We start from the raw sequence: 24,205 nt of genomic DNA on the forward strand, positions 1-24,205 counted from the left end.
CCTTGTCAAAGGCTTTCTGGAAATCTGCTTCTGAAGTACTTAAAAAAATTGCTATTACTTTTATAGTTTTTGGCTAGTTGTTCTTCAAATTCTTCAATCAGGATAGCTTCCAGTAAGATTAATAATTGATTTGAAAGATAATCACCAAGTTTTGTCAGGAAATCTTTTCTGACAGGGACTTCTTTCGACAGAGCACTGTAGTGTAACCATAACCTTAGAGTTTATTCCTAAACATTTCAAGTTTGTTTGGAAGCTTTAAATATAACGTTAACAGTGAACTGTGCAGCATCTTTTCCAGTGAGAATCTCCATTTAAAATGGACATGTTTAAAATTTGGAATATAATTCTAAGCTTTGACGCAGAAATGAAAGACAGCACTCCACATAAATCATCAGTTTCAATAAAATGAGATATCTATAATTGATATATCTTATCTAGCAAATTACAGTTTGCATCAATACCTTTAAAAAGTTAAAGGATTGGATTTTTATTGTTAGTGGCATAAATAAATTTGCATTTACCTTCATGAACTTAAAACAAGAAAAACAAGATTTGGATGTCTATTGTGAAAGCACTAGTAAATAAAGCTAATCCCTTCTCATGGATACATACAGTGGAAACAAACTGAGTCACACTCAAGGTGTGTACGTGCTGCACCCATTGTGCTCATTGGCATGTGCTGAAAATTTCTATGGGGTGAAGAATTCACCTGGATTGAGCCTGAGCATAATTAAGTCACAGACCCCAAAAGAGCCAAGACCCAAAGCTCCCGCACACCTCCCTAGTTATTACTGGTACAGCCAATGCAGCCACAGCCTCTCCATGCCCAGTGTGGAGGATGTGTCACAGAAAACACAGTTCCTTCCTGAACTCACCCAGTGCCTCTGATGCCAGTGTATGCAGAGCCAGAACCCAGCCCCTTTATTTGGTATTCCAGAGGCGTTCTTCCTCATGCCTCTTGTACCCCCTCTTCTACCTTATGTGAGTGAGGCTCAAGCTTTCGTAATGGTTTACAGGAAAGGAAAGATGTTAAAATTAAGATTTTCAGTCCACAGTTGGTGGCTGGGCAGCCAAATCATCCTTGAAAGTGACATCGTAAGCCAGCAGGACCCTGGGGTGAAATCGAGGCAGCCAGCCAAGGGCAAAACTCCTGTTGCTTCCTGCTGGGCTTGGATTTCCCCTTTGCTCTGCCAGGGATGACCGACCAAACCAACCAACCAACCAAGCAGTGGGGTAGCACTTGTAAGACTACAGGGCTGCTTCTCTTTTTGGTGACGCTGCAGACTAGCACAGCTGCCCCCCTAAGGCTCTTGGAGGGAGGTGAATTGCCAGGGGCTTGTCAGGTCTAGGATGGGTTCACAGCGCGCGCGCGCCAGCTGGGGCACGAGAACAGGCTGTAAGTTTTCACACACGCAGCGCGCGCCTCCGTCCGTGCGGGGAAAGAAGGCGGCACTTCCGCCCCCCCGCGCGCACACACCGCCTGTGGTAGTGGCGGGAAGTTGCCCTCACAGCTCCCCCCTGCCCTGGCTCTGTGACACCACAATGGGGAGGGCGGCTCCTGCCGCAGGCGCACCGGAGCTGGGAGTGGCTGAGGGCGGCAAGGACCGGGGCGGAAGGAAGCTGTGAGGAGCTGCAGCGCTCGCCCGGCAGCATGGGGGAGCCCGTGATGGTGCTAGCCCAGGAGCTCTGCCGCGCAGGTGAGGCCCCGCCCCGCCCCGCCCGGGGGCTGCAGCGGGGCTGGCGGGAGGGAGGTCTGTGCCTGGTGGCCTGAGGGGCAACCGGGCGCAGCCGTGTGGCATGGGGCTGGCGGGAGCGGCCTGTGGGGCGGCCAGGGGGAGCAGCGGCCGGACAGCCTGTAGGAGGCGCTGCGGGGAGAAGTGCGGCCCGCCCTGGGAGCCAGCCCTCCTCAGAGCGATGCGGTGCGACCCCTGCTGGGAGTAGAGCAGGCGGGTATGGTGGGCTGGAGAAAGACTTCGTGTCACTGACGGGGCAGCTACTAGAGACCAGAGCTGGTCTGCGCGAGGGGCGGCATTGGAAAGCATTGGCGTTAGCCCTACAATCACTCGCACGTGGAGCTGGTGCCCACGGGGGGTTGCATAGTTACACTGGGGCAGAAGCCGTTTGAGAGTAGCTAATTTGGTGCTTACCCGTCACTGCATCTGTTTCGCAGTGTTTCCATCATTGTCGCACGCACCAAAGCTTGGGGTGTCTGACCCTGCAGGGGACTTGTGGTTGTTGCTGTAAAACAATCATAAATATGCTAAAGCACAATGGCTTTGAACGGTGGCTAAGAATGTCACCGTTTCAAAATTGCATTCTACATCCGAAAGCAGCAAGATGGAAACTTTGTCCATTGATACTGCGTTGGGCGAGAGTACCTACTGATTCCGTACCATTTCAATAAAAATGAAACATATAACTAGTTGTTTATTATCTTAAGTCCAGACTTCCTATCCTTGAAGAAAAATCTCAAAGCTTCTCAAGGGGAGATTTTCTTTTTTAAACTTAAATATTTAATAGGCTCCGCTGTTTTGGATAGTAAGCCAGTATCTAGAGCAGCGGTGTCCAACAGGAATTCAAAGATCACCACACTTGTGGTTAGTATCAGAGAGGTGTTATCCGTATCTTCGAGAACAACAAGAAGTTCTATGGCACCTTATAGACTAAGATATTTTGGAGCATAAGCTTTCATGGGCAGAGACCCGCTTCATCATGACTCACCTGCGGGAATACCCATTTGCCAGGTGCCGCACTCCTCAGTGTGTTGCGGGTCAGGCCATCACCCTTGTGGCCAGCCCGCTTCCAGCCATGGCGAGTGCTATCAGGCTACCCCCACCTCTGGGGTCTGGGTCTTGCCTGGCCTCCCGTGAGGCTGGGAGCAGGCTGGTGCCTGTGCCTGGGTGCTATCTGCTGGGTCTGGGTGGCGCACACTGCTTTGCACATAGTTCCACATGCCAGGACCACAGTGCAAGGTCCCACGCAAGCCGGGTGCACCACACTTGCAGCAGGCCCCATCTGTGCTCGCCTCCCGTACCCTGAGGTGTGTGATGTATGGGGTACTTACTGGAGGGACCATCACTAGCACCAATGAAGCCCAGGAGGTGGTCTGGCTGGCGTGGACCAACTCTAGCAAAATGAAGAAGCTGCTGCTCTCCTCCAATGCCACATCTGACTCTGGCTGCAGTGAGGTTGAAGCTTGGAGGCCATCTCCTCCTGCTGACGGTACTCCGGCACCAGTGGGGGTATCTCAAGCACTGTGTCCATGCTGCAGCATGGTGGGGATATGTCCACCCCCCAGGATGTCATGCAGCTCCTGGTAACAGGAACAGGTGGCGGCTCCTGCTCCGGAGCGTTGGTCAGCATTCTGGGCTCTGACTTAGCCCTAGTGAAGATCCTTTACCTACTGCATGGTTCGAGGAGGTGACCTTGTTCCACCAGGGCAGTGGCCATCTGGGCAAAGATGGGGGTGTTGCAGTGCTCTGCCTTGGGATTTTGCAGGGTTTCCTTCTCCCACAGATCCAATATTGCCTGGACCTCTGCCCTGGTCCAGGTGGGGGGTCTGCCTCTTTGAGCCCCACGGTGACTCCTGGGACCCCTCCAGCTGGTCCCTCGAGGCCCAGAGGGGTCACCAGGTGCCTGCTGCTCAGCCATGTGCAGAGCTCTCAGCTGTGGTGTGGCTGTGAGGGTATGGGGCACTGAAGCCTGTAGCCCTGCTGCTTGCATGCTTTCAGATTCCTGCCACAGGGTTTCCTGGGCTCCTTGCAGCTTTAAGAATGGCCAGAGGCAGGAACCATAGAGCGCTGCTTGCCATGGACAGGGTGTCCTCTGGGGCACCTGCGCAGTGCCCTGGAGGCCTTTTCTGTAGACAGAAGGCCCCCACCGAACGTCCAGACCTGCATTTTGTGGACAGAGATCTGTTGACAGAGGACATGCTTCCTGGTGGGGAGCAGGGTACAGCTATCAACAAAAGTGCTGCATCCTGTCAACTTACTTTCGACAGAACACGCTTGGGAATCTGGAATCTGGGTCTAGACATAACCATAATGCTTATTTTTTCATCTGGGTGCCCACATGTGCAATTTGTTTATTTGTCTAAATTTGTATTTACTTCTCACAATACTAAAGCTTTAGTCTTTCATTATTTTATGATTCAGTTATCACTTTCAACTAAACTAATATAAACATTGCCTGTGTCTGTTTAAACAGATACTGGCAGTACACTTGACCTCTACAGAGTACTATAAACAATGGTATATGCAAGTTAGCAATCATTTCCTTGTACATACAGGAAAAAGATAGAATAGATGAAAGGTCAGAAGCATAGGAAAATAAACTTTTGTATTTTTCTCCTAGTTGTCTACACCTTTTCCCACTTACTTTTAATACAGCTTTTATAGTCTCTGTCTGTTGTGTTATTTTCACTTCTACATTTATTGTTTTTTTTTTAAATCATGTTAATATCAGCACAAGGAAGACATGTTATAATTAGCTCTAACATTCTTTTCCAATAGGTGAATTTTCATTTATTTCCTGCAAGATGATGGACTATTGCTTGTTTCTTTCCAAATTTCCTTTCCTCTGTGTGATGTCGTTCTGTTTTGGTTTCCTTTTCTCATTTAGACATCAAATTGATCACATACGTGTTACATCCAAATTCTGTATTTTGAATGTTAAATGATATAGGGCTGATTTATCATGTTTTAATAAGTTCAAAGGCTAACAACTTCTAAACAACAAGCAAACTGATATACAAACTCTGTTCAATTGATTTTAAAACTTAAATAGTGAAATCCAGAGACTTCCAGATGAGTTGGGTTAAAAGAAAAAAAGTCCTGATCTAGCCCAAGTTGATGTTATGGTTCAAAGGTGGGAGAAGCTGTTAATTATTTGTAATTTAACGCCAAAAGGGTCCACCTACTCTGGACTGTACATTATAGGCATTACATTTTGCCCAGTCGCTGAAAGCTTGTTTAGCTAAAGTACAGCATATGTTAAGCTAAATCATATTTTCCAGAAAGGAATTCAGTGTTGGTTAGCTCAAGAGATACATAATCCACCACTTCCCTTGTAGTTTGTTCCAATAGTTTATCATCCTCACTGCTAAAAATTTGTGCCAAATTTCATGTTTGAAGAGCCATCGATTTTTGTCTTCTAGACTAAAGTGACTTTTATTACCCAGTATTTTCTCCCCATGTACACACTGTAATCAACTCCTCTCTCCTGTTTATGGTAAACAGATCAGAATGAGCTCTTTGAGCCTCTCCCACTATTCACATTTCTGTCTATTTTTTCCTCAGAATCAGGTTTGTTAATTTCCTTCAGCTTAGGGAAAACAGCCAACTGGTAAAGTACATGGTAAATAAGTACATTGGGCAAACTGGACTGTTCTTATGATACAGAATATATGGACATAAATCAAACATCAAGAATGGTAACATATACAGAAACCAGGAAGCAGGGAGTGGGGCATTTTAACCTTGCTGGACTCACAGTTAGACTGAAAAGTTGCCAATCTCAAGCAATATATATATATTGACAGAATAGATGAAATATATCAATATATATCAATATATATAGATGAAATATATCAATATATGTATCTATCTATCTATATATTGATAGAATAGATGAAAGGTCAGAAGGTCAGTCCATACATATATGGACTGCAATAAGAAATTGCTGATTTGACTGCATCAAACTAGGCCTGATACTCATTACATTAAGTAATTTTCCACTTTAGGTATTTTCACCTTATCCACATTCAACCTGATTGAATTAGCTCTGACATAACACTCCTATCTCTTTATCCCTACTATCTGTTTCTTTTTCATTCTGTTCTTTTAAAAAGGGATCTGTTAAAGATAAACTCTCCTAGTTTTATATCTGCTATAAATTTTCAGCAGACTGGAAAACGATTCCTTGCCAGTATTGATCTGTAGTGGATGTTTCTGAAATGACTCACTATTTGACGTCAGCAGAGCAAAAGTAACGTTTAAATCTTGTATTTGATTTCTGAATGGTGAATAACAGATCATATTTGAATTCTAATATAACATGTTCTTTAGGTGTACACTACTTTATGACCTTGACAAAGTTGATCAGAAAAAAAGCACTTTCTAAAACAGTACAACTTGGAGGGTGAACAAGAGCACTGAAATAATGGACATGAATGTTACTCTTGAGTTTCTCTACTACTGCTAGTTGTTAAACTGACAGGCTATGGTTACATGGTTATGCCTGATTTTTTCCAGGCACAAGAGGTTGCTGACAAAGGGAGGGTTTCATTGCCAGAACCACGTTTACACAGAGTTTTTTGTGCCGGCAGCAGCATCTGCTGATGTGTGAATATGCAAATTAGTGGCCATTTGCATTTTTGAGACTGCCATTCGCATACTGTTTGCCAGCAGATCAAGTCAGTGTAACCATAGCCACTGTGTCTTATGCCTGTTAGAAAAGTAGGATTAACTGTTTGGAGTAATATGAGGCCAGTAGGTCAGTCATTAAGCGCTTAAATATTCCTGAAATCTGAAAACACCCACAGGTAACTCCAGGGAAAAACTCAGATTAACTCCAGGAGGAAGTGGCAGCCTCAACTCAAATTCTTTACTGTTGTAATGAGCTTTAAGTCAGTGCTTGATACCAGTATTTATATGTGAGAAGGCATATTGGTGGCACATGCATATTACTAATTTTTGACAGTCCAGAAATGGGGAAACGAAACAGGTGTTAAAGGAATTAGATGCTATTAAAAGACGCATTTTTGTGGCTGTGACAGATGCTTTAAAAAGAAACCTATTAGTTGGATTTGAGAAGAGCATAGCTACACTTTCAGGAAGATACGTGGTCCGGAGGTTGATCTTTTGGGGTTTGATTTAGTAAATCTGGTAGGGACGTGCTAAATTGAGTGTTTGAGGCATCTGCATTGACCCCAATACAATGTTGTGTGGAGTAGTGAAGTTGATGGGAGAGTTTCCCCCATCGATCTCCTCCTGTGGGGATGGCAGAGAAAGTCAGTCTAAGGTACGTTGGCTACAGCTATGCTGTTCACATAGCTGGAGCTGTGTATCTTAGGTCAGCTTTCTCCACTAGTGTTGACATGCCCTAAGATTAGCAGGACTTGGGCTAACGGGCTGTTTAATTGAGATGCAAATAGTCAGACTTGTACTGCAGCCCTGACTCACAAGATCCTAGAGCGCTGCCTACAACCAAATCCTGAACATCTGCAGCACAATTACACAGTTCCTTAATCTGAGCCCTGTGAATTTGAATCAGCTGGCACAAGCTTTGGCAGTGTTGACATACTTGGTGTGGGTACAGTAGAATCCTCTTTAAATCCCCTGCTGGAGTATCTGACTGGTCAGAAGTCTCCAGATCTCCCTCATTCTTTCCAAAGAGTGTGGTTAAGTAAAATAGCAATTAAACTTTGTTAGTGGCCTCTGATGCCCATTTATTAAAATTTTATATATGGAATACCAATGTGAGAACTAGATGATTTTCCAAGTGTTGTGTATCATGCTTTTCCAACTTATTGCTGTCATGCATCTTCCAGAGGAAGAGTACCTTTTTTTTCTTTTACCTCTCTGTTCCTCAGGTGCTGTTCTTTCTTTGGTTTGTCGTGACTCTTACGAAGCATGGTGCCAGATCATCAATGTGTCGGAAACACAGACCTCTTTCTTTACCTATCCAGACAGTCATTCCAATGAAACAAACCTGAGTGTTTCCACACCAGCAGGAAGCAAATATAGGCTCTATGTGGGTGTAGCCTTGGCAATAAGTTCTAGTATTTTTGTTGGCTCCAGCTTTATACTGAAAAAGAAGGGCCTCCTGCAGTTGGCTGACAAGGGAGTCACCAGGGCTGGTAAGAAAGATTTCCTTTCTTATTTTTGACACAAAGAATCAGTCTGTTTTTTTTATCATGAGCCAGCAAGCTCAAGTTTTAAGTCAAATAATGTTTTAATTTGTTATCTTAGGGGAATATTGTATTTAATAGCCTTTAATAGCTTTTGAGGAGATAGAGAAGAGAGGGGTGTTATTTCTAATGCACCTACCACAATAGTACCTAGGTGCCAGATACAAAATTCTTCCACTGCCCACTCCCCAAAAAAGATTTTCACTGTTTCTTGCCTTTCAATATGAGTGAGGGAAACACTAGAATTATGATACAGTTATAAATAGGTGTTTGAATATGTTCCCAGATTGTGGAATTGCAGGATGTGGATTTAGGGCAGTCTGTAGAGAAGTGAATTCTGTTTTTTGTAAATTAAGAGATATAAGGACAAGTCACTTCAAAACAGAGTATTAATAAAAACTTACTAAGTTATTATGTGTATTTTTAACAACTGTGTAGTACAAGAATTCTCTTTACAGTAACAGTGAGCTTGCCTGGTTTTATTTCCATCAAAGTCAATAGAAATAGAGATTGACTAGTTTGGATTGCTTTTGAAAATCCCACCTTGCTGGCTTTAGAAATATTGCTTAAATCCTTTTGAGGGTTTTGAGTTTGTTTTGGTTTGCTATTTTCCTTTTCTTAGCAAAGTTTCCAGCAAACAAAATTAGTATCTTACCATTCTAGATGTTCTCAGTATTTGAGGGAAAATGGATTTCCCAATATATAACTTGTTTGTATTTTGTAGGAGAAGCTTGCAGTAGCTGTAGCAGCATTACTTTTTATGTAAAAAGTAATTACTTTAGATGTAGTCTAGGTCTGTCTTGATATAGATAGCTGTGTAGGCTTTGAACTATGAAAGTACTTAAATGTATGCTTTACTTTAAATACATGAATAATCCTAATTAATGAAGTCTTATCATCCCTTAATGTGTCTACTGAAAGTTCATATGCAAAATGCAGGACTTGAAATAATAGGATTTAATATTAAACAAATATCTTTATGAATATTAAAAATTAGATGTAGCTGATTCTCTCCATGTTCCATACCAACTGAGCTTTCTCTATGCCACTTTAACTGCTTTAATTTAAATAAATTTTATAGTCTACACAATTGGAAGTATTTAATCAAATATTAATTTTGAAGCATCATTTTAACAACTTTTTTCTAATGTTACAAATTATTTTTTTCAGGACAAGGTGGATATTCTTACTTGAAGGAATGGCTCTGGTGGGCAGGATTACTTTCGAGTGAGTCATAGTGAAAATGTTGCCATCTTTCTCTGTTAAATCCAAAACAGAGCAATATCTGTAACTTTAAAGGGGGTATTCACATTTTTAGTAGAAAGACTTCAAGGCCACATCTACACTAGCAAGTTCTTTCAGAAAATCCATCTCTTTTTCAAAAGAACATGTGGAGCATCCATGCACAAAATGCACTGTTTGGATCAAAAATCAAAAGAACGCAGCTCTTCTTCTGGAAGCTGTCTTCTACTCACGGATCAGGAAGACCATCTCCTTTCGAAAGAGCAGTCCTCATGGCCCATTCTTTCAAAAGAGGGGGGTTGTGTGGCTGCTCTCTATCAAAAGAGCAGATTGCTTTTTTGTGTGTGACTGTGCTCTTTCAAAAGAAGATATTTTCGAAGATCTCCTCTGGAAAATCTTCTTTCAAAAGATTGCTGTATTGTAGACATAGCGCAAGGGAAAAAGGCAACTTCTTTCATCTAGCAAAGGACTTTATGCCCCGTTTCATTTTTGCACCCAGGATTCCACATCTTCGTGAAGTACTGTTTTTACTTTCCTAAACTCTTCTGCATCTTAATGATTAAAGTGTTCTCTAGTGAACCTCCTTGAGGTTTCTCTGAGGATTCTTTGATTTTTTTTTCTGCCCTCCTGCCCCCAGTTCTGTAAAACAAATCTAAAAATGCGATCTGGAGTTGGGTGGAAGGAGGAAAATTGTACATGAATAGCTCTCCCCAGCACTACCCTAACCACTACATTTTAATATACCAGTACAGTATTTGGAAAACTCTTTCTGTGTGGTCAGTCTTTATATTGGTTGCATTCTACAGTAATAGGTAGAGATGGGCACTCTGCAGCCCGAATGATCTATCAGGCAGTGTTCCCTGTAAGCTATTCACTTATGCAGCTGCTCAGGAGAAAGTCAAATGCTGTCCACCTGCGTAGCAGAGTGCCCACAGCTTGATTGTGTGTTTCTATTGGTGGTGCACATAAAAATTATTCTGCTCATGGATGTAAAGGGGTAAGAATGGAAAGAGAGAACATTGCCATCAGGGTAATCCGATTTGCGGATTTCTGCTGACGTTGACTGTCTGCAGCCAATGGCCCCGGCGGCTCCCAGTGACCAGCGTTCTCTGTTCCTGACCAGTGGGAGCTGTGGGAAGCTGCAACTCGGGTGAACGGTGTGCAGGGTCATACTGGCTGCTGCTTCCAATAGCTCCCATTGGCTAGGGACAGAGGGGACTATGGGAGCAGAGCCTGCAGACAGTCAACGTCATCAAAGTTCTTGCAGCCCATAATCCAGTTATCCTGATGGGCTGAATGCAGCCCATGGGTCACAGGTTTAACATCACTTGGTGTAGATAATAGAAACTACTATTTTACTGCCTACCTTTCTTGTGAAACAGCTTATCTTCCACCTAATGCCTATCACCTTACTAATATTGTTTCTCTTCTAGTGGGAATAGGAGAGGCTGCCAACTTTGCTGCCTATGCCTTTGCACCTGCAACCTTGGTTACGCCATTGGGTGCGCTAAGTGTTCTCATAAGGTTAGTGTGAATTGAAAGCAACCAATGAAAAGTGACCCTTTTACTATGAGAAAATGCTGTGTTTTATTGCGCGGGGAGGAGTTTTAAAAAACAAACTCTGTAACGCAAATCCAGGTCAGAATTTGCTTCGTAGATTACAAGACCAGAAGGAACCGTTGTGATCCTCTAGTCCAGAGGTTTCCAAACTATGTTCTGGCAGAACGCTGGTGTTCTGTGAGCTGAAGCAAAATGTTCCACCATTGAAATTGCGTAATGGTGGTCTCTTCCCCATTCTCCGGGAAGTAATATTCCTCATAGTTGGAATGATGATGTAAAAACACTGTTCCGCAGAGAGCACCATGACATGCAAGTGTTCCACAACCAGAAAAAGTCTGAGAACCACTGATCGAGTCTGATTATTGATACACAAGCCATAGAACTTCTTCCAAATATTTCAGTCTTGATTTTAAAATGGTCAGTGATAGAGAGTTCACCAAGACACTTGATGAATTGTTCCAGTGATTAATTATTTTCACTGTAAACAATTTACACCTTATTTCCAGTGTGAATATATCTAGCTTCAACTTCCAGCCATTGAATTGTGCTGTGCCTTTCTCTGCTAAATTGATGAACCTATTATTAAATATTTGTTTCTGCATATGTGCTGATAGAGGAAGAAATCTTGTCACCTGGAAGCTGTTGGTTAAACTGAATAGATTGAGCTCTGAGTCTGCACTGCATGCATGGCCTGGTTTCTAATCCAGTAATGAATCTTATGGTTCTTCTCAGAACCCTTGCCTTTTCCCTTTGTATTCTGATAGAAATGATCCCTTTGTCTATTAACTGAACTTATTTTTATTGGGGAGAGAGAATAACCTATTTGGTTCAAAAAAACAGTTATTTGTGCTTCCCTGTTAGCATTCCAGCTATCTGATAAACAACATTTCCAAACCACTGCACACACAGGCAAGGGAAACAGGAGTGCAGGGTTTAGTGCAGCATCCCCAGGTTTTGCACCCAGCTTCCCTGTGCCCAGGGGCCAGCCTCACTGCCAAACCACTGCTGGCTACACCAGCCCCACGTCCCACCATCCCTGGTAAAGGCACTATACCAGGAACATTTAGTGGGGAGGGAGAGACTGCAGCCATTTGTACCAAAATGCTGTGTGCACTTCTAGCTGTCAGTGACTGAGGGGAAAAGGCACAGCTTGCATGCATTGCTCAAACTCCGAGCTGGTGAGAAGTGGGGGCAGAGGATTAATTCATGCAGGCTCTATGCTTCCCTCTCACTCTCTGATTGGGAGGGGAAAGGGAAGAAGAGCACACTGTGTCCTAGTATGTGTAGCTGCAGCCCCTGGTCTCCCCTGCCCTCCCGAAATGACACTTTTGTCCATGTGGGCTCTGCCGCCTTCCCTCCCCAGGGTCCAAACCACCAAAACTAGAGGCTTCATTGCTCCTCGGGGTCCCACTGTTGGCCTAGGACTCCTCAGCCACCTCCAGCTGTGGGTGGGGTTGCCAACAATCCTAGACCAGATGTCATGAGTGGTAAAGGCATCCGGTCCTGAGGCGTGGCAGCCCTGCATTTTACCCCAGCCTGGGTCAGGGAGGTAAATGGGGGAGTGGCACATCTCTTTATCCCCCACCCTAAAAATAGTTCCAGAGCCACTGACTGCTAACACTAGGTTTGTGATAATGCTGCTATGTATGGGAGGGAATGCGGTTATCTTTTTGCTTCTCCACCCACCAAATGTTCAGTAACTTCTTAATAAATGAAACACTTTAAACATGTTACTCCCTTCTATTAAGTTCGGACAAATAGTAATTTTCTTATTTTAAAAACTGAGGTATAAGATCTGTCACTTCGAAGGGTTTCTAAAACCTTTCCCTTTTTCATGATGAGGTTATTTTTTATTAAAGTAAAATACTGCTGCAGTTCCTTTTTAAATCATCGTATGCAACGGAAAACAGGAAAAAAAGAGAAATTGGTGTTGCTTATATTCATTAAAATTCATGTCTTCACCATAAGAAATAAAAACCTCCCAGCTACTTAAGCAAATACGTAACAGAGGGGTAGCCATATTAGTCTGTATCTGCAAAAACAATGAGAAGTCCTGTAGCACCTTATAGACCAACAAATGTTTTGGAACATAAGCTTTCCCGAGCAAGGACCCACTTTGTCACATGCATCTGACAAAATGGGTCTTTGCCCATGAAAGCTTATGCTCCAAAATGTTAGTCTATAAGGTGCCACAGCACTTCTCATTGTTTTTAAGCAAATCAAATGCTAGAGGCTGTCCTTAGAGCATAGGAGACAGTGATTCAGTAATGACAATATCTCCCCCATCTGGTGCAGAAATCTTTATGGCACTTAGTGGCAAGGCCCAGAATTAGCCCTTTGTCTTTAAAGTTACCTGAACATTTAAAAATATGTAATGATTTAAGATTATAAACACTTTTTTCAGTAAAGGACTGTAAATTCATCATTAAGAATAAATAAGGAGGTTTGGTGTCTACTCTGGAGGCATGCACAGAGGAGTCCAAAAGCAAAAGAGAAATAATTTCAGTGCAAATTTAACATGCAGTTTGCCCTAGAAGTGTCATGCACAGCCAAGTTTTACTAGCTTTTGGAGACTGTGTTTGTGATGTCTCCAGAGCTGAGTTTAAGGTTAATTATCTGTGTTCTAAAAGAAAATATGAAAAGGAATAACCAAAGACTGATGAAGTAGTAAAAAACGGGAGTTGTAAAAAATGATCATTGCACAGTCTGAGAGAGCAATCTGGATCTCTTGATAAACTTGGTACAAACAGAATGGGTTTTAATACAGCCAAATGCGGGGATCATACATCTAGGAGCAAAGCATGCAGGCCATGCCTACAGAATGGGGGACTGGATCCAAGAAAGCAATGATTCTGAAAAAGATCTAGATATCTTAGGCCGTGTTTACATTTGGCAGTCTTCATATGTCATAACCATGTCAGTCAGGGATGTGATCTCAGACCAGCATAGCTGTGCTGTCAGAAGTCCTTAATATAGACATAGCTTTATTGGTAAAGCTGTGCTGTTATCAGTGTACTATGTTTTGCCCAAGTGGTAGAGGAGAAATATGGTTTTACTCTATCAAAACAAAGTGCAGCTGTACCAAAATACCTTTGTCCACACGAGGAGCACTTTGCCAAAATAATATGAGGCGCTAAAAAAAAAGGATGCTGCTTGGTCCTGCAAAGAGGGCAGGGGACTGGACTTGATGACCTACCGACGTCCCTTCCAGTTCTATGAGATGCATGTATCTCAATTCCAGTATTCCTCTATTGGTAAGCACTCCTCGTGTAGACGTGGCCTTAGTGGTAGGGTGAGCAAAATATGCCCAAATATGGGACAGGGACATATGCGGGGAGGGGCGGCTCCTCCCGACTCCAGGGAGCTAGGAAGGAGGTGGCAGCTGCCAGCACTGCCCGGGAGTCCCAGGAAAGTGGCAGCAGCTGGCCCTCCCCCAGAGCCCTAGGGAAGCAGCAGCCAACAGCGCTCCCTTTTTAGTGTCCCAAAAACGAGGCCATCCCACCCACTATGAATGGTCACCCTACTTAGTGGACAAACAATTCAGCATAAGTTCCCAGTTTGATATCATGCCAAAAATTGCTAATACAATCCTAGTATGTGAAAACAAAGAGGTAATGGTTTGGAGTAGAGAAGTAGCATAGGTAGACTAGTATTAGAATAATACATACAGTTCATATAGCCACAGTTTAAAATGGAGCTGAAAAAGATAGGGTCCTGAAAAGAGTCAAAAATTAGTTGAGGGCTGGAGAAAATGTGTTACAGTGAGACACAAAGAGCTCGATCTTTTTAGCTTATTTAAAGAAATTTGAGATAGGAAAAAGGAAGAAGTGGGACTGTTATCCACTGTGTCCTCAGAGTTCATTAAAGATAATCTAGGTCTGTCCCAACACCTAAATGAATACTAATTAACACATTGTGATATTGTATATCATTTTGGCTCATGATTATGTTAGATTTGAGATGCTTACGAGCATTAAGCTATTAGTACTTGGATGGGAGAGCTCTGGGGAATATTTAAGTGATACAGAGAGTGATTAAATAGCTGATGCTTTTCATTCTAAATCAATACTGTACTGGTTCCTGCAGCTCCCCTTGCCTCCCCCCAGAAACAGCACCCTTGTCCCACAGGAATACATGATCTTTCCTACTCCACAGTCATGTTTTTCCCTTGTCACACTAGCTCCAGAAAAAAAAATCTCCAGCATTCTAAACCTGGGGGCCATTGATTCATTAAGTCTTGTTCCACGGCTGGTGTCAGTATGGCTTGTTTTTGGTAATTCGTAGATATTCAAAAGGAAGAATGACTGGAAATACTGGAGCTCTTCCTGAACTTGTAAAGTTATGAGGAAGGATGTAGAGGGAAGAGTCAAAGACTGTTGGAAAGGCATAGAAAATAGGGCAGATATATCTGACCTTTGTAAAATAAAAAAAAAACAAAAACAAATCTTTGGAAAAAGGTTGATATTTTTATTTATCGTCATCTGGTTTCCTCATCCCAATTCAAAACTTTTTGAACTAGTATCATGATACATAAAAGCAATGGGACTATATTATAAAATGATTTGTTATGCTGAACCTATTTTATTTATTTAAATCCACAGTGCAGTATTATCTTCCTATTTTTTAAATGAAAACCTGAATGTTCATGGGAAATTGGGCTGCATATTGAGTGTTTTGGGGTCAACAGTGATGGTTATTCATGCTCCTGAAGAAGAGGAAGTCACTTCTTTAGAGGACATGGAAATGAAACTGAAAGATCCAGGTCTGTAATTTATATAATCTGTATTGAATGAAAAAGTGCTTCTCAGTGTCTTACATTCATGTATGTGTCAGCTAGTACTAGGATAGTCCATCAGTGAATAATTTGAGGGTTTTACTGATTTATGTTATCATGATCATCATACTGTTCACTTTCCCCTGAAGATTATAATAAAGCACCCATGCAAATTCCATTTTCATGGTGCATATACAGAAGGCAAAAATCAGGCTGTGAATATAAGTAAGACTTACTTAATTCATCTTTACACTAGTATTTAAAAATAAAGAAAAATCAGTATATACAAGTAACCATGACTAACTCTCAGTTCTGTGTTTGTTATTGTACTAAGACCATGATAATAGTTCCTATGCTGTAGTTAATTTCTTATTCTTGCTCCCACCTTCCAATCATCTGTAAATCTTTGAGAATATGTGGGAAAACTTTCAGGAAGAAGGGGCCTCAGGAAGGAGGATTTCCTTCCAGAAGATCCCCCAGGGGCTGCGCCTCTACATGCTGTTTTGGAGTCCAAAAGAGCTTCTTCTGGACTCCAAATCATGTGACCCTATGCTAATGGGGCGCTGCAAATTTACATCCGTGCTTCATTAGCATATTTTGGGCCATTTATTATCATGGGTCTTTTTCCTGTGTAGGGGGCTGGATGTGCTTAATAGTCCCATATTCCACTCATCCTGTACTTCTTCAAATAACTTTTAAATGGACACAACTTTGGTCATGAGGGACCTATGCAGAGTGCAGATCTACTCTGAAAATCAATTACGTAAAATTCAGTCATATCTGCTCACTTAAATTATAGAAACCAATAATTAGGCCCAGATTTTTTTAAAAAGGATGCCAAATTTAGAAACCTGACTTAATTGTCAAAAGTACTAACTGCCCAGCAGTTTGCATTTATTTCAGTGGAATAGATGATAGCTAAGCACTTCTGAAAATGAGGCTGAGATGAAGAAAAATATCTTAGTTGTAAATTTAAAATAAAATTGTGGTAATCTACAGAGAGGCAATAATCCTGAAACCCCACATCTTCATATTTCCAGAGTCACTCCTCAGAACAGAAGTGCACCGTAAGTGGTTTCTGTTTGTCTCTGTGTTTGTGTATAACTTTACATTAGCAGGAGTTGAGGAGCAACTTTAATATATCTAGGGTATTTTTTAAACCTTGAAGTTCTCATAAGCTAGATTCTTTATGCACAAGGCAGTGAAAAATAGCTGGTACCCCCTGTACCATGAAGCTGTCTGCCAGGGAAAGCTGGCAAAGGCATTTCCACCATCTCTGATCCTCCTCCATCAGATACCATCACCTCCTGTTAGCATAAATTCATCTTAAAATTGCTTTGGTTGTTTACCATCACTAGTCATATTGAAAGGCTGCACCACAGTGTCTCTCTTCTAAGGGGTAAAATCCTTCGTATAAATTCTGACTAAATATATTCATGACAAGGTTATAGCCACTTTTTCTTGTACCAATATTGTCCTTTAGTTCAAATAACTCTTCTCCCTTCTATTGGCGCCTGTTCTAGTTTTGCAATAGTTTTGTCAAACATGGAATTGTACACAGTATTCAAGATGAAATCTTATCAATGCTTTGTACAATGGGATTAAAATTCCTTTTCTGTATTGGGAATATCTTGACTGACACATCTTAGATCCCATTTGCCTTTTCAGGTCCTTTTCACACTGGTGGCTCAGAGTTGTCCTGTGACTGACTAATATGCCAAAATCTCTCCCCTACCATTTCTAGTTGATGAGCCATTAGTTATGACAGTTCTGGTAACACCCAGGATTATAAATCACTTTGCTGCCTCCAGTGAAAGAGACTTTTTCTAGTGTTTAACTGCATGTCATCTCCCTGTCATTGCCAACTTGTTAGGCACCTCAACAGTCTTCTCGGGCAGTGTCAGCCTTTGCTTTTTCTTGGACTAGCCCAGTACCCAAACTCTTCTGAAGTATTCCCCTCTAGCATTTAGCCCAGGAGTGGGCAAAATAAGCTCTAGACAGTTTGCCACAGTTAGACCCTGGAGGGCTGCTGGCACTTTATTTATCTGTGACTCTGCAGGTACAGCTGCTTGCTTGCTTGTAGCTCCCGTTGGCCGTGGATCACTGTTCCTGGTGAATGGGAGCTTCATGAAGCAGTCTCGCCCAGGACACTGGTTAATGAGTTGCCTCCAGCAAACTTGCTCAGCCCTGATTTAGCCCCTCCAGCTGCTGAACGCCCTCTGAATTACCAGGTTAGCCAAAAGGACAATATTCACAATAGCTTGGATGATTCAGTTTAGGGTCAATGTCTTGTGTAACACCACAGCACTGAGTTATATTTATAGTAAAACCATCATGTTTATCATCAAAGATAGAGGTTTAAGAGCTTGTGATAAAAAATAGATAATGTAAACAAAAGCTACATATAAAACAAAATCATGACACTTTCCAGAGATTAACTTTAATCTCTGATGAAATTTTTCACCCCAAATGTCTTGTACAGTTTTTCAGGCAAGCTTGATTGAGATTCTATTTGCAAGAATGTAGACACAAAATTCCTTAGGTGTAGGCTAAAAGGTTGTGTTTTTGCCTTCCCCTTATACTCATTATATTCTCCACTGCTTATATTCCCCAAGATTTATTGTCTGCCCCCAGAGACAGGACAACACCTTTTGGTTCAAGCTCCAGTGTCTTGTCTTCCAGTTGATTTGGCATGTAAATGGGGTTCCCATTGTTTTGACTTACAATGCTTAATTTACATTTCAGCAGAGATACACATGTCAGAAAGAAATCTGTTTTCCTCTTTGGTGACAAATTTTAAAACATGTGGTACATACACAAAAGTCCTTAAATATCGTCCATAGATATGTCTCATGACAGTCATGAATGTGATGGTTTATGCACATCCCATCCCAAGGGAGGTTGTCACTGGGGTATATGGACAGCACTCTTACTGCTTCACATCAGTCTGCGATCTATAGGGCAACCTTCGCTTGCAGGGCAGCCAGAGTCTACAGGAAAGCATTTGCTTGCAGGCAAATTATAATTATTATAAATTATTTCAAGACAGGAATCAAGTATCAAGGTGACAGTCACTAGATGGAGGGATCGGGCGGCAGCACCAATGGGGGGCCCAAGCCCAGCCAACTCCACCAGGGCCCTGGCAGTGGTGGAGTGGTCCACTACTGGCTCAGCAGGGAATCCCAGCAAAATACACTAAGCTCACTCCAGTGGGAGATACCACTTGCACACCCTCCCTCCAGTTCACAACTCGCATGCTCAAATTCAATACATTAACACTTGGCCTCAATAGAGGGCCCCCAGGAGCATCCACATGGCATTTTTGTCAACAAATTCTGTTGAGAAAGGCACTCTGCCTCATAGGGGAGAGACAGAAGGTTGTCGACAAAAGTGCTGGGTTCCGTTGACAGTATGTTGACGGAATACATTTGTAGTATGGATGCTCTGTGAGTTTTGTCAACAACACTCTGTAGCGTAGACGTAGCTATTAGTGTACAAATACGTTTTTCCCTGGGAGGAAGAAATCTGACTAATAAAGTTTTAACTTCCAAGCCAACTGGATGGCAATGACCAGAAAATGTTGTCTTTTTGTGACTGATTCTTAGCCTGTGTGAAATGAATTACTGGTTTCATTCTAATTTCAGTCAAACATATGGCCATATTGCAAGCTAGTCCATAGATGTCTGACTTGGCAGACATCCCAAATATTGATGTATGCATGGAGGAAACTTGCACTGCTGCTACCAACATTGTACTTGTTTGGGGGTCAAATCAGAGCTCATCACTCTTCTTGGCTGTCAGTTTTGAACCTTTAATGAATAATATATTTATTCTTTATGCTAATAGTAACTATGAGCACACATATTCTGAACTGTCCAGAATAATTGGTAGGGGTTTGAAGCCACAAAGGACTATTTTGTTTAGGACTAGGTTTAGAAGTAACACCTAGTATCATCTGAAGAAGTGGATCTTACCCACAAAAACTCATAACCTAATAAATCTGTAAGTCTTTAAGGTGCTACAGGACTGCTTGTTATCTAGAATCAGTGTTGACCAGATGTGTTTTGGAACAGTAAATAGCACTGTATAAAAAGAACCAGAAATAGCTATCAGAACCCTGTTATACTCAAGCACAGCTGCAAAAAAGAGGTTGAGAGGGCTTGATAAACTATATTGTGGGAACAAGGATTGCCTAGAGTGACAGATTAAAAGACTGAGACTATCAAGGCCAAAAGCTATAAACCTGCCAGTGAAGTGAACAACCCTGGATTAGGCTAATGCAGTGAAACCAGAGAAAGGTCATCAGTATCTTTTTTATACATGTATATGTGAGTCTGATACAGTTCATTAGTTGTCTTTTAAATGGCCAGGCAAAATGCATAACTTCATTTACAATATAAGACTTACTGTGTCAAAATATTGCAGGTATAAAGCAGGTTATATGCTTATACATTAAAACTGGGCAAGTGTCACTGTTTGAGTTGCAGTGGACTTCTATCTCATTAATTTGTGACAATATTTATACTGCAGTTAGAAAAACTATTGAACTGTTGCACCCACCTGAATCTGATTTGGAACTGTACCTCATTCACTGTATGTAACTTTTTTTTCTTCTTTCTCAGTGTTTATTGCATTTGCTGTGGTTGTAAGTGTGGTCTCCCTCGTGCTGATTTTTGTTGTGGCTCCAAGGAAAGGTCAGACGAATATACTGGTCTACATATCAATTTGTTCAGTGATTGGTGCCTTCTCCGTCTCATCTGTCAAGGGCCTCGGCATTGCTATTAAAGAAATACTGGAGCAGAAGCCAGTTTACCAACATCCATTAGTTTATATTTTGGTGGGGACTTTAGTGCTCTCAGTCAGCACTCAGATCAACTATCTTAACAAAGCATTGGACATGTTTAATACATCTCTAGTGACACCTATTTATTATGTGTGTTTCACTACTACAGTTGTGACATGTTCCATCATCCTATTTAAAGAATGGAATAGCATGGATTTGGGAGACATCATTGGCAGCCTCAGTGGATTCTTTACCATAATTATAGGTATTTTTCTTTTGCATGCTTTTAAAAGTACTAATATTACCCTGAAGCAACTGACATCCACTGCTATAAAAGAACCCTCATTGGCTCTACACGAATCTGATGCTCATCATACTTTATTGGAGAACATGGAGAGCCCCACCTTGGCATATGAGGAGGACAACCCTTTATTTACTAGAGGAAATACACAGAAAACAACATGCCATTAAAATACCTTGAAAAGCAAACCAGATCCACCTACATCAGTCAGAACTGTCTTTGCTTTTTTCATGTCAAAAATCCCAACCTACTTATGAAGTGAGAAAAATACTGATGACAACAGCACTGTTCTAGGAGAAATGCATAAGTCGTGTTGATACTAGTTATTGATTACAATCAACAGTTTTCTATTCAGCACCACAAATAGAAACCAGCATTGAGACTATTTTTCATTTCCCATATCTCTGACAGTGTACACGTTTCTTCAGTCTCCTTATTGTGGTTTAGTCAAGGGGAAGATTTCCTTTTCAGCTGAAGAACTGAAATATGTGCAATTTTCCTTCATGATATGGCACAGTAAACAGGTTTATTAAGGGGTCAGGAACTTTATAGGTATATTCATAAAGGCATGACTAGAAAAATATGATGACCATTTAAAAGATTGGAATGCTTAATATATTGCTAATATATTAATACATAATTATTGTTATATAATGCTTATAAAACATTCAGCTTTGAAGCTGTCCCTTAGCAGATGTCCTGAAGAAAATACTGCCTTCCCCCCATTAACAGTTCTATACTAAAATTTAATTTCTTTAAATGAAGACTTCATTTGTGAGCATTGAACACAGTACAGATATTTCGATATTTATAAAGAGTATGCAGTTGTAGCTGTTTTCTGGTGTCTAATTTCTTCAAGCTTTTCCTTTTTTCCCTCAGCTAGTTTCCTTTTCTTGACATTAAAAGTCCAGTTCTTCTAACTGGAGTGTTTATATCTTATAAGGCATTTTCCCACCATCTTTTACCTTCTTTTCATGAGACCATGGCCAGAATTTACCAAGTCTTTCCAGAGACATTTTTTTTTCCCCTGAAAATGAAGAATTTCTTTTTGGCTTTAAATAAATCCACATAAGAGCATTTAACAAGATAAAAACAATTTGATTAATGGAAGACAGGCAGGATGTGCTCAAACGCTTTTAAATGTCAAAATTTCTTGATGCTTTCCATAAGCCTTCCTTATGACGTCAATTAGGTCTGCAAAAGGTGTCCTAAAGTAGAGTTCCTGCATGGATACTTGACTAGAATATAATATAGGTTATAATATTTCCTTTTAAACATAGATTTGGTCTTATTAATTATTTCAGATTTTGTTTCTTTTGTATTGCTATGAGGCATACGAAGGAACTTGATCTACTACTGTACCTTGCCCTTCAATTGCATGCACACATGCACAGATACCACAAAATCCAACACATTTAATTTTTTAAGAATCCGTACTCTTCCGGACAGAAATCATTAACAGCAATTCTTAATTGCTGAAACAGTCTGAGCAGTACGTCCTCATAGGACTGAAATTTTTCTATATAAAAGCTGTACATGGAGATGTCAGCTGGTTCTAATGTATCATAGTGCTGACTGTGTATTAGGTAAAAGGAAGAGTATAATTTACCTTTGCTGTATTGAGTGATCAGGAAGCTTCCAATCATTGCATTAAATGACTTGTCCAGCCCTGTTTTCTACAGCTAGTTAGTATTTGCCTCTCAAATTTGTTAACTTGTTTAAAATTATATGTCGCCTACATTGTGAGAACCTCTAAGTCACAGTGTTGACCACGAAGCCTATAAAAGAAAGCTGACCTGTTCACAGATGCTGTTTCATTTGCACAATTTCTGTTTCACTTGTTTGACACCTCTTTTCCTACTGTATGATGAGCCAGAAAGTTACTTCACCTATCAAAAGTGTATGTCGAATAGACTACAATCAAGTTATATAACTTTTTCTCTGCACATCTTCACCACCCAGCATAGGTTCCTTACTGAATTCCAAGTCTGTTCATCAGAAGAAATTTTTAGGATTCAATCAATTCATGTCCCTTACTCAAAAATTATGTGTAATAGATGATAATGAGGGACTGACTGTGTGTAACAAAGAAGCACAAACAAATAATTTGCACCTTAGATAATGAAGTGTTACGCTTTTGCCTTTTATAAAGTAATCCTGTGCTGTGAAGAGCACTTTAGTGTAGATGCATAAGAAAGGTGATTTACTGACCTTGACAAGTTCCTGACAAGAAGAAAAGAGACTCCAGTCTTTCATGTGTATGTGTATTTTACATACCTTATAAGATTGTGTATTTTATTTATTTTAGGGAGGTATTCTTAATATGTGTCTGTTTGCTAATGATGATAGTTTTGCCGTGCTATAATAATGTTTTGGAAACCAGCAAAACCAGACTAATAATGATGTTCAGCACACAAGTTTAAAACCATTTTTTTAGCACCAACTTTTAAACGTAATATTTTTATTTAGCTTGGTTATGTGGATAATTGGCACACATTACTACAACAGATAGAATTTGTGTCAGTCATTTGCAGATTGCCTTTAACCATCCTCCTGTGAAATCCTAGTTTGACTGAAGTGGTTTGTCTAGGTGTACTCCTCCTGAGTATGGTTTACACAATATAACAGAAATGTTAGTAACATAGGATGCTTTTTTGACTGTGAAAGTTCAGGAGCATAGCCTGTTACGAGTTCTTTTGAGAATCATGGGCAGTAATGTTGAAGCAGTTTTAGCAATGTTGCATGCAACAGGAAAAGGCTCTTACAAAAATTCTTCTCATCTTGGAAATACAATGAGTGTGCATATAGCTTTAGATGTTTTTGCAGATATTGAGATGTATGTGGATTGTATAGAAACTACTTGGAGTTATATCAGTCAGGTGTGTAGGATCAAACTGTTAAGCACAAAAAGCGGCTAATATACATTACTGCAAATTTATGCCATTAACTTTAGAGAGTTTGGCTTTTTAATAAAAACTTATATTGATTCTCAGTGGAAATTAATTAAGCCATTATAGTTTAATATTTAGGAAAAAGTTGTATTTTAAAAGGAAGTCTATTGGCACATTTTCATGAATAACTATCATAGTTGTATAGTAACAGAGAGGGAGCCGTGCTAAGTTATCGTAAGTTTTATATAATATATATAAGTTATCATAGTTGTATCCACAAATGGTTATTTGCCTGGACAAATGCTCAGTTACACATGTCTGTAAATGTATTATTTTAAAAAAATGAACACATACTTGTACATTTTTGCATACCCACATGCCTTACATATTTTTAAAGCTGACTGACAAAATCTGCTTGGTTGTTTTAAGTATGAAATAAGGCTTTCTGGATGAATCTGCTTAGTGTGTACTTACACAAAGTTAACTTCCATAAAGAAAAATGGACATAAAATTCTTGCTTTTCATAAAGTATCAAAATATATTTTTTTTTTTTCGTTATGTCCAAGAACACTTGAGAGTGCCAGGAAATAAATGATTTTTTTTTTGTCTGAGGTTTGATTCTTAAAGTTTTTTTAATGAATTTCTTAACTATAAGAAATTTTATATTTTGTTGGAAATATTTATACTTAGTGATTACTTTCCTCTGAATGTTTTTTAAGGTTTAATTTGAGAATAAATATATTCT

The 24,205-nt window shown here is 40.7% G+C and overlaps 1 protein-coding gene across 1 annotated transcript; it reads left to right on the top strand.

Annotated features, from left to right (window-relative positions):
• The first annotated feature begins 1,512 nt into the window (after positions 1-1,512).
• Positions 1,513-24,169, top strand: NIPAL1 (NIPA like domain containing 1). The gene is made up of 6 exons (XM_074991807.1): positions 1,513-1,697; positions 7,592-7,858; positions 9,080-9,136; positions 10,585-10,675; positions 15,313-15,473; positions 20,108-24,169. The coding sequence occupies exons 1-6, from the start codon at positions 1,652-1,654 to the stop codon at positions 20,737-20,739; spliced, it is 1,254 nt and encodes a 417-aa protein (XP_074847908.1). The 5' UTR covers positions 1,513-1,651; the 3' UTR covers positions 20,740-24,169.
• Positions 24,170-24,205: the final 36 nt, after the last annotated feature.

Source organism: Carettochelys insculpta, chromosome 4 (assembly GCF_033958435.1).
Source record: "Carettochelys insculpta isolate YL-2023 chromosome 4, ASM3395843v1, whole genome shotgun sequence".
Lineage (NCBI taxonomy): Eukaryota > Metazoa > Chordata > Testudines > Carettochelyidae > Carettochelys > Carettochelys insculpta.

What these genes read in the sequence shown, in the direction of transcription:
- NIPAL1 (XM_074991807.1), top strand. Translation starts at nt 1,652, where the DNA reads ATGGGGGAGCCCGTGATGGTGCTAGCCCAGGAGCTCTGCCGCGCAG. An exon ending in CAAGGGAGTCACCAGGGCTG is followed by an intron (nt 7,859 to 9,079) that starts GTAAGAAAGATT and finishes TATTTTTTTCAG; the next exon opens with GACAAGGTGGATATTCTTAC. An exon ending in AATGAAACTGAAAGATCCAG is followed by an intron (nt 15,474 to 20,107) that starts GTCTGTAATTTA and finishes CTTCTTTCTCAG; the next exon opens with TGTTTATTGCATTTGCTGTG.